At 31.5% G+C, this 17,325-nt stretch overlaps 1 protein-coding gene across 1 annotated transcript; it reads left to right on the top strand.

The window, feature by feature from the left end:
- Nucleotides 1-15,463: 15,463 nt before the first annotated feature.
- On the top strand, nucleotides 15,464-16,580 carry LOC112510470. Its single transcript, XM_025115891.1, has one exon. It carries the CDS (start codon nucleotides 15,491-15,493, stop codon nucleotides 16,523-16,525), a length of 1,035 nt encoding a protein of 344 aa, XP_024971659.1. The 5' UTR covers nucleotides 15,464-15,490; the 3' UTR covers nucleotides 16,526-16,580.
- Nucleotides 16,581-17,325: the final 745 nt, after the last annotated feature.

Below are 17,325 nucleotides of genomic sequence, written 5' to 3'. Positions count from 1 at the left end.
TTAGTTAGGACCGACCGACCAAATTTGGATATCAAATTGTAATCGGATCAGGTCGGATCCAAAATTTCAACATACAAACCGGATCGGTCGGTTCTTGGATGGTAGTCCACCATCCAATAGAACCGAACTGATCCAATCCAATGACCATCCAACTAATATCCAGTTAATAATTATATATAATTATTAACATTTCACGATATTGTTTTTTACTTGATATTAACATACATTTTTTTCTAGTAACTTATGAAAATATATGAATAATTGGTTGAGTATTAGATCAAAAGGTTGGACAAATCCAATCCGACCCAATGGATAATCAATAGTAACATCCAGTGGATGGAACTGATCCGATCTAATCATCCATTAGATTTGGAACGGATCGGATGTCCAACGTTAATCAAATCGGATCAGATGACAAAATCCCACATTCAATTGATGATTAAATTAGATCAGATCGGATTGGATCACTTAAATCCATTTGAATTTCAACCGATGAACACCCTTAATCAAGGGACCGTCAAATGCTTCTGGGTCTTAAGAAATATTTTTGATTGTGAGATTTTTATGTTCTCGAAAAATCTGTAGTTGTCGATTGCGTGGTATTCAATGAAAAATATTATATTTTTATGCAAAATCGACACCAAAAAGCGTGAAGTACGAGTTTTTAGGGGAGAATTTGAAACTAATATCAGAAGTTTGATGAGTCACGTAAGTTCATTTCTTTGAACAATTTGCTGAGTTGTTAATTTTGCCAACTATGGAACGATTATAGCCTTCATTTTATGATTTGGTGTAGTTGTATGTTTAGACTGTTTTAGAATATTTAATTTATATGACTAAAATTTAAAGTGTGCTAGTTAAAGACATTGTAATACGTTTATAGAACGTTTTTATATGTTTTTAACAAGGTTTTTAGAACATTTTTGATACAAAATGTCACATTAGCAATTTTATATGACACTTTTGAGAAAATGTCTTATAAACCCATCTTTTATAAAACACTTTTTCAAAGTGTCTTATAAAATTGTTAATGTGATGTTTTGTGTTAAAAATGTTCTAAAAACTTGTTAAAACACTCAAAAGCGTCGTATCAATTACAGTAAATAATGAGAATGAAAATAAATAAATAAAAAACTATTTAGTATTATATAATATAATAAGTCTATTCCATCATCATTTCTCTTTCTCTTAGAAGAGATTGGACTTGTGCATATTTTTCTTTGATTTTTTCAGTAACACGTTAGATACACTTCTAAAAACCGATAAAACCCTCCCTCTTAATGAATTAAGAGGCCGTTAACCTAAATGTTTACCCGGTAAGCGTTTATAAGTAGGAGTCAATAATATAATTTATTTTATTGGGTAAGATTGTAGTACATCAAAACGGTATCGTATGCAACAATTTACCCAGTAAATGATTACTCGGGTAAGACTCTCCATTCTTATTATCGCTTTTACCGGGTAAGATTCTCGGCACTTGCCATGTGCATCCGGTAAGGAAAATTACCCGATAACCACTCACCGGGTAATCGTTTGATAAACGTCCTCTAAGTAATGTTTTATTTGTTATTAATGAATTTAAGTTTTGCTAATGTTTTTTTTGTCACCAAAAGTTTAACTAAAACTGTCAAATTAACTCTTGCTCGTGTTTTTATGTGCTGCGAAAATTTGACTAAACTAGTCGAAACACACTTTTAACGACGCTTTTTTTCACCGGCAGAAGTCTAAGAAGCTGTTTGGCAATTGCTGAATGGTTTGTTGCAAAATGATTAAGTGGTCATATAAAATAGTTAATACAACATTTTATTTTAAAAACGTCATAAATGAACTTTTTAAAACGCCTAAAACGTCATATAAACATATTGTAACACTTTTAAATATGACGTTTTTTGGTTCTGTTCTATATATTTAAGTCTTATAAAGTATTTTCTAGAGCGTTTCAATATTTCAGACGTATTATAAAATTAATTTTATAGTTGGTGATTAAAAAATGGTCTTTGTTAACATTGAATTTAAAGGCTCTTAAGATTGCAATGAAAGGGCCAAAGGGCCTTTGGCCTAGCGGTATGTGAGTCCTTGGCTTTCTAGAAGGTCAAAGGTTCAAACCTCACCAAAGGTGATGAGGGTGTGTGAGTTTATTTGTTCTATTTATCATATATAAATATTATATACTTCAAAAAAAAAGGAGCTCCTAAAATGTTAAAGCCTTAAAAATGAGTTCAAATAAATCATTGGTTTTTTGAACCATTCTGAAAATTTGGTTTTCTGAAAGAGGATTGTACCGTTTAAACCAAGATTACATACCGTGCAAACCAGATCACGTACATCTTGATGACTTTTGCTAGTTAAAAGACTGTTTACCAGGTAAGTTCTTACTGATAAGAGTAATATAACATTCTCAACTATCAAAATGAATTGTTAATAAGCGTCTTTTACCCAGTAAACACTAACCGAATAAGCGTTTTCTCTCACATTTACCGAATAAGATTTTATGTCTGTTACCAAATAAGATTATCAGTTCTTATCATGTTCATCTAATAAAGAAAATATGAAACCCAGTATACATTAATGCATTTATAAAATTATTACCCAATAAATATTTTAAACACCTTATGGTTTGTGTAGATTCGTTTTAATTGTCAATGGATCCGGCTTTGGGTTTTATTTAGAAAAAAATTCTAAACGTTTTTGTAACCGGTTTCGTTTTTCCGCTGTGTTTTATCCGGTTATTTTCGCAATCTAAAACCCAACGGTTATAGTTTCAAAGAGGATCATCCAAATAAAGACAACCCTATGAGCCAAACCCATTATTTGACACAAAAACATCCATTCAACTTTTCTTATACACTTCATTTTCTTCAAATCTTTCAACTCTTCACCAATGTAGATATCTCAAACTCAACCACAATTCACCAACACCTCAATACACTATTCTCATGATGTCACCTCAAACACTCATGGTTCTTCTTTTAGTATATATATATATATAGAGAGAGAGAGAGAGAGAGATTACCCAATAAAAACATAAACTCCAAACCACAACGGTTGTGGCATAGTAATTGAAGAACGACAAGGGGTTGTAGCATAGTGGTTGAGAGATTATGAAGGATGTAATGAAATATCTCATCTGTCCAGGTTTACAATTGTGACCACTGAATTTACCAATACTGATTTTTTACAGTCATAATTTATCGAGATCAGTTTAAAAATATAAAAAAATGTATGTTTTTTGAACGAGTAAATTTAATAGGAAAGTGAGTGTAGAAGACAAATGAGTCATCAAGATTTTGCATTGACCAAGGGGCACTTCACTGCTCCCAAAGTATATAAAACTCCAATTTTCTAGAAGTTGTAAAAAAACTACTATTTATGGTGGATCATGGTTTCCCGAAAAAGGATAGGCCATAAGCATGAGACAATTACAGGTAAAGGGGTAGATACAATTACTTGTCTTTTTGCACAATTAATTAATTATTAAAATAATATTTAATTAATTAATTTCTTTCCTGAGCTTTCACGTTTCTGTCGCTAATCCGTCTGCGACATCAAAATTCATTAAATAAAAAATAAATTGGTTTAAAATCTGTCGATAATATTTAAAGTTACCCACGGTGTAACATCTGGAATTTCCTATTGTTTTTAGTCTTTAAGATTTGACTTTTTATTTTGAACTCAAAATTTTTTTTTTTCCAATTTTTTTTGAATTTATAAGTGGTAGTTCTTGTTAGTCTCGAACATTCGGAAAAACGAGCAAAATTGCACGAAAACAGTGGTTTCGCTGACTTGACGTGCGACCTAAGTAGCTGCTCAGGTTGCGGGATACACTGTTTGATTTAATTAAAATGTTCGGGCAATCTGCGCTTATGCGACAGGCAGGATACACTTCCCCCTCCCTCACTTCCCGACCCTTCCAGTAGTTAGATTGTTACTTAATTAACTTCCGAACATTAGATTGTATGAATTTAATATTTTAAATTGTATGAATTGGTTGTTATTAATTTGTTGGACAATTTATTTTGTGGGCATGTTTTGTTCAAAAAATACAGGAAACATATATTTTTAAGTACTAAAAATTAGCGACGGATTAGAGATAGAAATCCGTCGCTAAAAGTTGCTTGGTCTCTCACTAATCTGTTGCTAAAGGTCTATCTCTAATCTATCTCTAATAGCTTTTTCTCATAATACGTCGCTCATAACTGACCCATGGACCATCAGCGACAGATCCTACCTTTAGCGACAAATTTTTTGGTCGTTGATAGTTCTCAGTTTTGTAGTGACAACTTATTAATAATATTTGAATTTTATAAAAACTAAACATCGTAAAATACAAGATACACGTTGAGTTGCACTAACACAACAAAACACTCCATAAAATTGATAACCAACATAATATTTTCTCGTTATCTCAAAACAACACAAACTCATAAAATAAACCAGAAGAAACGAAATAAAGATATGATGTATTACACAAATACACCTACATACAATATATTAAAAACCATGACCAAAACAATATTTCTCAATAAATCAACTGTTCAAATATATAATGTTTTCAACAATTAAATACTATATTATTTTAAACTGATATTATATTATATATCTGTCCTCTTCATGAATATTTATGTATAATCAGTTAATATATATAAACTTAAAGTTTTCTTACAACTAGTAATAAAAATTCCCTTTGTGGTCACGGAGGTTTAAATACCGTGACTCCAGAATATCTGCAAAGCAGGTGGTCGTCCTGAAATTAGTCGGCTCGCATAGCAGGTTGGATATCCAGGTTAATTGGAGAAAAAAAACCTAGTTATATGTGAAAGTGAATATTGTATTGCAAGTAAGCAGATGGGATTGGAAATTAATGAATTAATAGAATAAATTAATGTGGTGGGTATTTAATTGTGATGTTAGATATTATGAGACCAAGAATTGTGGGAAACATGACAAAGATAGAAACCCATCCAAATCTTGGTAACAACTCCATAAAACGATTGACACTTGTCATCTCCAAGATTCCAACTTACCACTTATATCATATACTTTATAGCATATTTGATATTTATCTTATCCTACTAAATACATATATATATATTAAAATAAATACAAAAATATAGATATTTTCTATTAGACAATATATCATACGAGGGTTGTTTGTTTATCTCTTAATAGTTTTATTAAAATATAGTTTTTGAATTGTTAAGAAGTGAATCTTGTTTGACAAAAAGAAAGTCTCCGTTAACCATTCAGCGCCCTAAATTCATTGTGAACAGTTATCAAACAATTAGAAGGGTATTTTCCTTCTAAAAAGAGAAATACAAGAATTAATAAATCCACATATTGTTGCTAATATCTAAAATAGTCGTGTTTTAAAACAAAACGAACCCGGTTTAATTCACAAGTCTATATAAATTCTCGTATAGAAAAACATATGACGGTATGTTGATAACTTTCAAGACATTTTTGAAAGAATTTGCATCTTATCTTTTGTTGAAATGAATGTACGGCGAAATTTGTATGGACCCAAAATAATTCACTCGATATATCAATTTTCGTATAAATCAACACAACCCTTATCATCTTTGACTTAAAATTTCACATTAAAGTAAACTAAAAGCTTTATAAAGCATATTATATAACTAAAGGTTGTGGGTATGTATACCATTAATTTAAATTATATACATATCAACATATGTACACATGGTTGGGTTCACGTGAGACCAAGGGTTTTTCGTGAGACTCGTAAGACCAATTGATGTTCATTGATCAACTTTATAAGCTAATGATCTAATGTCTAAAGTTGTACGGTGACAATTTTGTGATTATTGAGAAGTCTCGTGGCAATTTTGTGATTATGAATATTCTGATTGTAGATCTAATCTTGGGTTGAGAATTGGTCTCACGAAAAGTCTTTGGTCTCACATGATCCCAAGTCTATGTACACATACACACATATAGATATAAAGACGTTTAAATGTGAATGTGAGAACATTTATGTTTCCCATATAAATTTGCCAGCAAAACATGAAATGAAAGATACAGTACATACTATCTTCTTATTTTTCTAAATTTAAATGCGTCGAATTAATAATTAATTTTATTTATTTATTTTGATATCCATATTGTTATATTTTTAATTCAATTTTAACCTGGTTTTTCTTCATATATGGAGCTCTTTGGGAAGATTCACATGTGAAGTTACATATGAAAATGTATATATGAAACTTCATTATTTATGTACTTACAAATACAAGTTCACTCACACACACATCCATTATATTTTACATGTGAAATTTCACATGGAACTGTACAATAAGGATTATAAAATCAGGTAAAAACGAATAAAAAAATATAACAATATACGTGTTAAATTAAAAAGAATATGTGTTTGATTTTGATTTTATTTTAATAATTTTAGATTTAAAATATGGAGTAATCCATTTAGGTTTAAAAAATATAGTTTGATTAAATTGTTTTTTTTCGAAAAGGTATAAATTTACGAAATTATCCTCTCAACTTTCTCTCACCGACAAAAACGACATTGATTTATGATTTATTATTTTATGGTCACTGCTAATCTCATCAGTTAATTCAATTAACTGGAGAGCATAAACATGCTTTCATTTCTCAACCTGTTTAATGGTGTAATATGAACCCTAACTATCGCATATAGTAATTGTTTTATGGTAACTATTTATGACGTTCTATACACAAACACGTGTGATAAACTCAAATGTGAAAAACAGGCCAAAAATACTGAAAATACGGAACTAAGACAAAAACATGATCGTTGACAGTTTTTCACTGATTAGTTGACGTTAATTGTTGAATCGAAATTTAAGATAATTAGTGTTTAGACCATCGATTATTATGATATATGACATATGCTCTGAAACCCCTTTTCTAGTGGGGAGACATCCATGAGTCGATAGCTTTTAATGGTGGCCTTCCATTTTCTTATTCCCAATCAAATTTGATTGGTTCACAAGAAAATATCTCAAGAGTCTTTGCATCTACTTTCTTGAAATGAATATGCATGTCACCATTTCTGGTAGGTAGGTAGGTAGGTATGTATGTATGTATGTATTATATCTAATTTGTCCTTGTCGTTTATACCAAGTTATACATCAAGTCCCCAATTCAAAATAGTTATATTTATTTTTCCTTTGGTTTGTATTCCGTTATATAACAGGTCTTTTGTCGTAACTCTGTTAACTTTTAGTTTCCTAACTCAAGGACAACTTGGTCAACTTAGATTTTTTTATCTTGTTTTTTAATAATTAATTAAAAAGATTATATGTAACATAAGATTATATTATAATCATTATATAGTATATTGAACTATGATATGTGTGTGTGTGTGTATGTATAAACACTCCCACAAACACTAACATAGATATACAACTATTCTGATGAAGTGCCCCCTGCCCCCACCCTTTGGCAACACAAGGACAGTCGTTCTCGTTTACAACCGCCACAGTTTTCCTCCTCTACAACCACAATCATACCACTCTCACAACCTACGTCCAATATGAAAATAGAACCCCCTCATGCCCCTATCTAACAAGAGCAAGCCTCCCCCTCCTACCTCCATCCCAACTGGCCTACTCCATCTAGACACTCAAGGAACATAAACCAGTGAAAAGGGTTTGGGAAAATAAACCTACAACTTCTCTAGCACAAACATAATCTCTATCTTCCTTCTCTCTTCGTTTGTGAACTTGGTGACATTAGGAGCGATGGATTTGAAGACAAAAAAAAAAGTGCAAATCCGACAACAAGGTCTTCAATTTCCATCTTTATTAGAGGACGAGCAATAAGAATCAAGGAATTAGCAATCCAATTTAGGGTTTTGACATCTACGACTTGGGGTTTCATTTGTATCACAATTTTTTGATTTAGGGTTTTTTTTATCTAGTGTTTGTAGTTAATGATTCGATGTTCCTATATTCTTGGTTGATGATTTGATTTTCTTGATGTACATAAATATATTGGTGTTCCATGTGTATGTGTATATAATACTAGGTGTTGGAGGGTCTATCGCTCGGAGGAGATGCAAATGAAGAAGGTAAGTGTACATACATATCATACTCCTCAGCACCACAACATCAAACGCAAGGATAAGTTGCATCTGGGGGATCTTGATTTGAGTGGTGAAGAAGGGAACGTTGTGGTGGGTTCTATTCTCGATTTAGGATGTTGCAGGCCAACGTTAACGTTCTCCAAAGACCCCATCCCCATGATTCCACCTTTGTTGTTTTAAATAAAGAAGCATTAAGCAAAGAAAAGGGAGATGAATAAAGGGTGTCAGAGACGGTCGTGGTTGAGGGAAGGAAAGAAGGGTTGGAAGGAGGAACATGTGGTAAGTTGTTAGTGAATGTGTGAAATTCTTTTTCACTTTTTCTAAAAGAAAATAACAAAAAAGGGTTTTAACGGTGTTAGAGACAGATACCTAACTCGTAGCTAAATATAAATCACTAGGACTCTTGGTGTAATTTACTTTGGATCAGGGACCCAATTTATAATTTGGTATAAACCATAGGGATCAAGAGTGTAATTCACTCCTAAATAATCATATTATTTGAGGTACGAAGATGTTAATACTGAAATTAAATTTATTAAGAAAAATATAATTTTATTTAATTATTTTAAAATATTCACTTTATTCCCATTAATTATTTAATTTTTATTTCAAATGTATAAAGTAATCACTTTAAAAATACACCCAAATAGATCCTTTGGAATCATAATTCCTCCTCCATTCCATCGGTTTTGGGGGATTTTATACGAAATAATATATTATTATAATATTTAAATATTATTATTATTATTTAAATATTATTATTATTTTATCATATAAATAAACTAAATCATATATTATTAACTTTAACTATTTTAAAATGTATACTTTTACATACATTTTAACGTTTCATAATATGACAATTTATTTATTTGATAAATAATCAAATTAATAATGATATCGAGTAGGATTGCATGGGTTGGGTTGGTCAGGTTGAAGGTGTTTGAAAAATCTCAACCTAATCCAACCCAAGCAGTATAATGCAACTCAACCCAAACTGAACTGTTTAGGTTGGCTTGATCGAGTTGAAACTTTGGTACATAATTTTAAAATCTAGTCAAATGTTTGTGTTTAGACGAAATAAAATCAAAATGATAACGTAAAAAGAAACTTAATAAACTCAAAGAAGAAAGTTGAAGCTTCATGCAAATAAGAAAATGAAATTACGGTTGAAATCGTAATATTTATACTATATTATAAAACATTTGACAAAAACTCTTAAAAACCATTTTTTTTTATGCATAAAGTACTGTTTATTGATGTATATTACTTAAAATTCAAGATTACAAGTGATTTTACGTAATTACAACTTATTAAAGCTTTATTTTTAAATTCGTGTAACTAACTGCAGATAAACATAATCAAATACATGATAAACATATATTTTAAATATATAAAATAAAAATATAATTAAGATAGTAATTGAGTTTCTAACCGAATTTTCAATTATTAATATATAAACCAAAAATAAATTACTTTGTTATTAGACCATAATTAAATTATAATAAAAAAATAAATTAAAGAAGTTACACCAAAAAAAATAAAAACTATTAAATAGTTAATTTAATACTAATATCGATTTTATTCTTTTTAAATTTTTTTATGTTATCTTCAAATTTATATTTCATTCAAAAATAAAAACATTATCGTTTTCTCAAAACCACATAAAATCGTATTATATCGATGGAGACAAATAATAAAAATTAACCATTAAAACGAAAATTTATTTCGGTGCATTGCACGAATACCCTTCTAGTAATTTTGAACATATCTAACTACATATTGGTTTGATATCAAATGACCCTAACTCAATTCTAACCCAATAGATGCGGTAGCCTAATTTTGTATCCACTATGTGTCAGGTTACCTCGGGTTAATCTTTTTTAGGATTGGGTTGATCGAGTATTTTGAGCACCCTCAGTATCAAGCAATATGCAAATTCATACACACAATAAAAAAAACGCCAAACATTCACTTCTTAATAATTCGAATCTTCTCGTTTAAAGGCTTTATGTTTTGCAATTTGATACGTAGATCAAAATACGATTCACGAAATGTCGTCTAGATTTGAGAACGATGTGATATTAACACCTCTGAAACTCCGTATCCTGTTATTTTATTCGATGCGTAGATAACAAAAATACAAGAAAATGAATAATAAAATGCTTTAAGTTCAACTTGAATTAATTTGTGTGGTAGCTTTAAAAGTAGAAAATGACTTCCATATATTGATTTCATCATTTTTGGTTAAAAAAGGTGGTGGAATAAATAGAAAAGTCTAAAAATAGTGCCCTTATGTTGAAATTCAAATTCATTATTTTTTTAAGTGATTGTAAAAACACTACAATAAAATTGGGTTTATAGGACAATCTCAATCTCTAAGTGTCCCAATAGACCGTTTTATAGGACCTAATTTATAGGACCAAAATATAAAGTGTCATATCTAAAGGTGTTGTAATAAGTTTATATGATGCTTTTGACATCTTAACAAGTTTTTTAGAACATTTTTAATACAAAGTGTCGCATTAGCAACTTTATAGGACATTTTTGAGAAAATGTCCTATAAACTCAATTTTTTATAAGACATTTGTTTTTATAGTGTCTTATAAAGTTGCCAATGGAACGCTTTATATTAAAAGTGTCCTAAAAAACTTATTACGACATCAAAAAACGTCATATAAACTTATTACAACACTTTTAGATAAGATACTTTATTTTTTTGGTCCTATAAACTAAGTCTTATAAAGAGGTCTACTATGACGCTTAGAAATTAGGAGTGTCCTATAAACTTGATTTTGTTGTAGTGAAAATTAATCTGGTAAACTTTAACTTTTTTGGTCGACTATGTAAACTTGTATAGAGTTGATAGGTAAAGCGAGACTCGAATATATGTATCATCCATCTACCAGCATCTACAAACGGAATATATATCCTATTTAATAAAACTAAAAAGTTATTAATAATATATAAATATATTATTTGGCATGCAGACATATATAACATGTTTTTTTTATTAACCTGGATATCCAATCCGTTATGCGAGTCGACTAGTCTCAGGACGACCACCTATTTTGCAGATAGCCCGGAGTCACCGCATTTGAACCTCTGTGGCCACAAGGGATTTTTGTTCCTCCTTGGATTTAAACCTGAGACTTTCTGGTACTTTTGATATTTGGAGCCAAGTTCAAACCAATCAGGCACCACCCTTATAGTTCATATATAACATGTTATTTTCGGAAATAAATAAATATTTATTATATTGAATTTATATAAGAAATCGAAATTTTGTGTGTATTGTTTAATAAACCTAGGGCTCATTCCCTGGTACGATCTTTGTGGTGATTGAGGGGTAGGCTAAATTATATATGTCATATATTACATTATTATTACAACGATGTTATGTAAATATTTGAGTATTTATCAAAGGGTTTTTGGTTTAGCGGTATGTGAGTCATTTGCCTCCTAGGAGGTTAAAGGTTCAAACTTCACCAAATATAAGGAGAATGTGTGAGTTTATTTGTTTTATTTGTCTTATATAAATATTTATATACTTCTTTAAAAATTTGAGTATTTTATGAGATATTTATATTTTAAAGAATATATAATAATTTTTTTAAATAAAATTAAATGTGCAATAGAATAAATTATAAAATTGCATCATATAATATAAATTGTTTGATTAAATTTTTATAAATGATATAAAAACTTGTTGCAACATTAAGGGGTTGTTCACTTGCGGCTTAATTAGACTTATTGGTCTATCTGGCTTATTCGCACAACTCATTTGAGTTGTTTACTTACGGCTTATTCGCACAACTCATTTGGGTTGTTTACTTACGGCTTATTCGCACAAAACATTGCTTAATCGCACATCTCATTTTGGTTGTTTACTTATGGCTTATTCGTACAGAACATGACTTAATCGCATGGATAGAAATGATGTGTTGTCCGCATTCAGCCACAAAAATGACACTCTTACCACATATTTAAAGCACCGCCTCCTTCCCATATGAGACACCCTATCTTTGGCTTCTTTATGATTTTTTGTTTTGATGTTCAAATAATTAATATTGGGGGGTAAATCGGTTATTTATGTTATTCAGACTGTTAATTCAGATAAAAAAATTAAACAACAACACTCATTTATCCAGACATACAAATTTATCTAAACACACAAATTTATTTATACAAGACTTAATAAAAAATTTAATAAACAGCCTGTAAAAAAAACATGTATACCTAACAGACGCTATGACATCGCTGTCTTCTAATCCTTGATTAATATTTAAGATGGTGGGCCCATGGGTCAATCACAAAACATCTCACCAAAATTTAATTAATAATTATATACAAAATTTAAGTTTCTATGCTTAATGAGACCCTATTTCAAAAGCATCTCACCAAAAACACTCCACCGACGTTTTCGCTACTTTTGCGAACTCCGCGATAGTTGACTCGTTTTTGCTTACAATCTCCTGCACACCTCTCACCGTCTGTACCAACTCTCTGTAGTGAGAGCCTATCCAATACGATCACTGCAATTAATAAGAATTTATTACTGATAGTACAAACTATTCAATATGATCACGACAACTAATGAGAATTTCATTACTGATAGTATAAACTATATCTCATAAAACATGTTGAGAACCTATTCAATACGATTAGTGCAATTGATAAGAATTTCAGTACTGCACACGTCCCGCCCTCTCTATCAATTCTCTTGTTGAATGTTTATTAACCATTAACCATATTTTGTTTTATATATGTTAATGAATGAAAAACTGTTTATCAATGTATATCTGATGCATGGAGGTTTGTGAACCGAGTGATAGTCAGACTTAGACTTTATCAAGTGTTGAAGAAAGTGATATGAGATAATGAATCAACAAAAACCTACAGAACATAAGATTGCAGATGTCTGAGGAGGCTTATGCGGAAGTTCATGAGTCCCGTTTTTGTATTGACAACTATTTTGATTCCACATATGCAACTTAAACCTCTTTTAGAGTCGGTGCAATTGTGTTATGTTTAAGGGCACACAATAACAAGGTATAAAAACAAATATTACGGAGGTTCAAATGCGGTGACTTCGGGCTATCTGCAAAGCAGGTGGTCGTTCTGGGATTAGTCAGCTCGCATGCGGGTTGGATATCCAGGTTAATAAAAAAACAAATATTCTAATTTTTAGCTTTTGGATCACAATGGAACTGTTTGAGGTTGTGATATAAATAAAACCCTTATGGTGCGTTTGGTTTGGAGGGTTCTTTTTGAGGGATTTGGATTGGAGTAAATTTGAAATTATTGATATGTTTGGTTTGTAATATTTGAAATAAAATTGGATTTTATTATTTATAAATAATTAATAAAAATAATAATTAAATTACATTTTTATTAATCGATTACTACAAAAACAAATGTTTTTTTTTTACGTTTTTAAAACCTTATTTCATACAATCCTACAAAATTCCGAGCACTCCATAAGGATTTCAAAATCTTATTAATAACTAATATTTATTTATGATTAATTATAATAATTAATATTAATCAGAGTTATAATCAGGAAAAACTGTCAAAAAACTCCAAAACTCTTCATAAGCTACTTCAAGTAGCTTATCAATAACTCTTTCTAGTATTATAAAGCTCCATATCTTCTAGTATTATAAAGCATATGTCAAAAACTCTTAAAAATTATTTTTTATGCATAAAGTATTGTTTATTAATGCATGTTACTTAAAACTCAATATTACAAGTTGATTGTGCGTAAGTACAATTTATTAAAGTTCTATATCTGAATTTATGTAACTAACTTCAGATAAACATAATCAAATATATGATAAACATCTCATTTTAAATATAATTAGGATAATCATTGTATTCTAACATAATACTTAATTATTATATTTATAAAATGTTATATTATTAAACCAAAAATAAATTTTATTTATTAAACTTAAATTAAAAAAAATAAATTAAAGAAATTACATAAAAAATGAAAACTTTTAAATACTTGATTTGATATTAACATTGATATTTTTTTTCAAATTTTTATTCAAATTTTTATTTTATTTAAAAATGAAATCATTATTACTTTCTTAAAAACACATAAAATCGTATTATAACATCAATAGAGATAAAAAAAAAAAATGGAACATTAAAATCGAGATGTATCTTGCTGCATTGCGTGAATATCCTTCTAGTACTTAAAAATCAATTATTGTACAATTAAACAATTAGTACTATGTTTATAAAACTAATCCACTTAAAAAGTAATTTATTGAATTTTATATATATAGAATACCATATTACCAAATTTAGGTACAAAAGAGTCCTTTAATTATATTAAAATAGCAAAAAAAAAATAGATAAAATAAAAAAGAAAGTAAAGGGTAGTATCGTAAATCAAGAGGGAATCATGGTACGAAAAAAGGTGGGGATGCGTGAGGGTGACCAGTAATGAATGATTAAAAAGGAGGACGCGGGACAATTTACGAAAAAGTCCTTGTGAAAGATATAGATATAGTGAGAATCCAAGAAAAGGATTAAGGATATTGTAAGACTTGCTACTTTTGGCCATACAAACACTATTGGTTCAACACCAAAACGCCGCCGTCTCACTCTTCCCTTCTTACATGTCCTTTTCTTTTTCTTCAATCCCTCAGACAACACAATCCATTATATATACATATATATATATATATATATATAATAAGACGATGAGATTTTAAACGTCTTTGGATTTGAGAACGGTAAAATTAATTTAATTATATATACTGATATCTTTTTAACGGGTTACGTGTAATATGTAATTTATTTTAAATGGATATTTTCGACTCATATATACTGATATCTTTATAACGGGTTACCATAACATAGATTTGAATGAATATTTATTTTTGGACGGCCAGGATGAAGCGAAGAAAAGGAGATTGAAAGAGAGCCGTGGATGAAAAATGGGGAAGAACCCTAGACAAAATATCGGACCAAGTTTTTTGTTGGACCACGTGTCCGCTTTTCTGGAAAGTTTTAAACCCCCCAAAACTTGCTTTATCAGGAAACCCCAAACCAACCACGAGGTGCAAACCCATACGTGCCGTTCCTACCATCGCCACGGTGATACACTTCTCGTAATCTCATTGGTTTTCGATTGACCATGGGTCCCACACCAATGCTCTCCTCCTATTCGTAGATGAATGGGAACCGTCACGTGGGTCCCATTGCCACGTTTCAGTCTCCACCAATCACCTCTCTTCACTGTTCCTACATTTGTCGTCACACGTGGCCCCTTTCATTCTTTATATATGTTTACCACTTCTATTCTATCTTCCAGTATTCCTGCAGTGGGTTGAAAAGTATTCCAAAAAAAAAAAAAACACTTGACGACGGTGGTGGTGGTTTTATTCCGACGAAGAAATGAACGGTAGAGGTGGTTGTTGTATTGCAAGGCATGCAGGAGGTGGAGGTGGGATGTACGGCATGTCCAAGGTGGAAAGGATAATGCTTAAGTACAGGCCGATCGCGCCGAAACCGGTGGCTGCTGGATCGGGTTCAGGTGGTTCCACGACGGAGAACAGCGATGGTGGGTATGTTAAATGTGGAAGAGGTAAGAGAAAGTATGTTAGGGTTAACAAGAACAACAAGAAGAAGGATGATTCTAAGAGATGCAGTGGTGATGAGAAAAGAAAGATGTCAGCGTCGTCGTCGTCTCCACCGCCTCCATCTAGTGAGCAAGAATCTGTTTCCCGTGGTGGAGATGCGGTGGTGACACTTTCTTTGTTGCCGGAGACTCCAGATCGGAAAGGGAATTCACCGGTTTCAGATTTTCCAGATCTGTTATCAGCGGACCCGACAACAAAGGCGTGGAATTGTAATTGCAATAATAAGAAGAAATCAACGACACCTGTCTGGTTAAGCTTCAACAACCAGGAGGAAAAGGTACGTTACGGTCACGTGGGTAGGGTTGATCCTGATCCAGTTGTGATAAAACCTCCATCTCCACCGCTACCCCCACGACTGCAAGTGGTGTCACAGGTGACGGTGGAATGCGTGACAGACACATGGGTAGGCGTGGAAGGGCTAGGATGTACGGATGAAGAGAGGGTGAAGAACATGGAGAGGGACACGTGTCCAGGGTTCATATCTGACGGCCAAGACAGGGTGGTGTGGGCAAACAAGGCATATAGACAGATGGCCGGAGTTGGGCAGATGATCGGCGGAGAGGATATGTCGGTGGTGTTGGTCCGGAAGGATAAATGGATGGCAGCGCCGGTAACTTACCCAGCTTTCACGTGCAAGGTGAAAGTATGCTCCGCCGTTCACAGTCAGCATACAAGTAGTCCTTCACCGCCATCTCCGACATTAACGCTGCCGTGCGACGTTTGGAGGATGAAGCGCGGTGCCTGCGCATGGCGGTTGGACGTCAAAGCCGCCCTCAGCTTGGGTCGGTAAAATTAAAACCCTATGCATTAACTGGAAATATTTTGATATTAGGATTTTTTTTTTGTGTGTGCTTGAATTTCTCGGTAGTATATATATATATATATATATATATATGTATGTATGTACAACTGATAATAGTTGAAGAACTTGAGATATTTGTTGTTGATTATCATCATCATCATCTTGTTCTTATCTGTGAGTAGTTATATATATATATATATATATATATATGTATGAGATTAAGTAACAAAAAACAGTCCAAATGGGACTCAAATTAATCTAACAACAAATTAGGCATCAGATTTTTATTGAATGTAAAATTGTAAATGAAAATAAATTTTGTAGCATAAGTTTGGAGACATGTCGTGTTAAATGAGGGAAAGAAGGAAGTTCTTTTTATGGCCTAACATGTCGATAACAGGTGTACGGTCTAGTGTTGCCAACTCCTGTTCATCTCTCTCTCTCTCTCTCTCTCTCTATATATATATATATATATATATATGGTATCACGTGAGACCAGTCTATTTTCGTAAGATTCGTGAGACCAGTTTTTTACATTTGAAACTTCACAGTGTTTTTGCTGTGAAGATTCGATTTTTTTAAACCTTCTGTGAAGTTTCAATTGTAAAAATGTGGTCTCACGGGATTTTGGTGGCACATGAACCCAACCCTATATATATGTGTGTGTGTGTTTTTATGAATAAGAGTTAAAATATGAAGTTTAAAAAGGGATTTGGACATTTATCGCTTTTGATCCCAAAATAACCCACAAATTATGTTATAGAAAGGAATTGATCTACTGGTTTCTT

The sequence above is a fragment of the Cynara cardunculus genome (genome assembly GCF_001531365.2).
Source record: "Cynara cardunculus var. scolymus isolate 2C chromosome LG 3, CcrdV1, whole genome shotgun sequence".
Taxonomy (NCBI): domain Eukaryota; kingdom Viridiplantae; phylum Streptophyta; class Magnoliopsida; order Asterales; family Asteraceae; genus Cynara; species Cynara cardunculus.
This window is presented reverse-complemented; position numbering and strand designations above follow the sequence as displayed.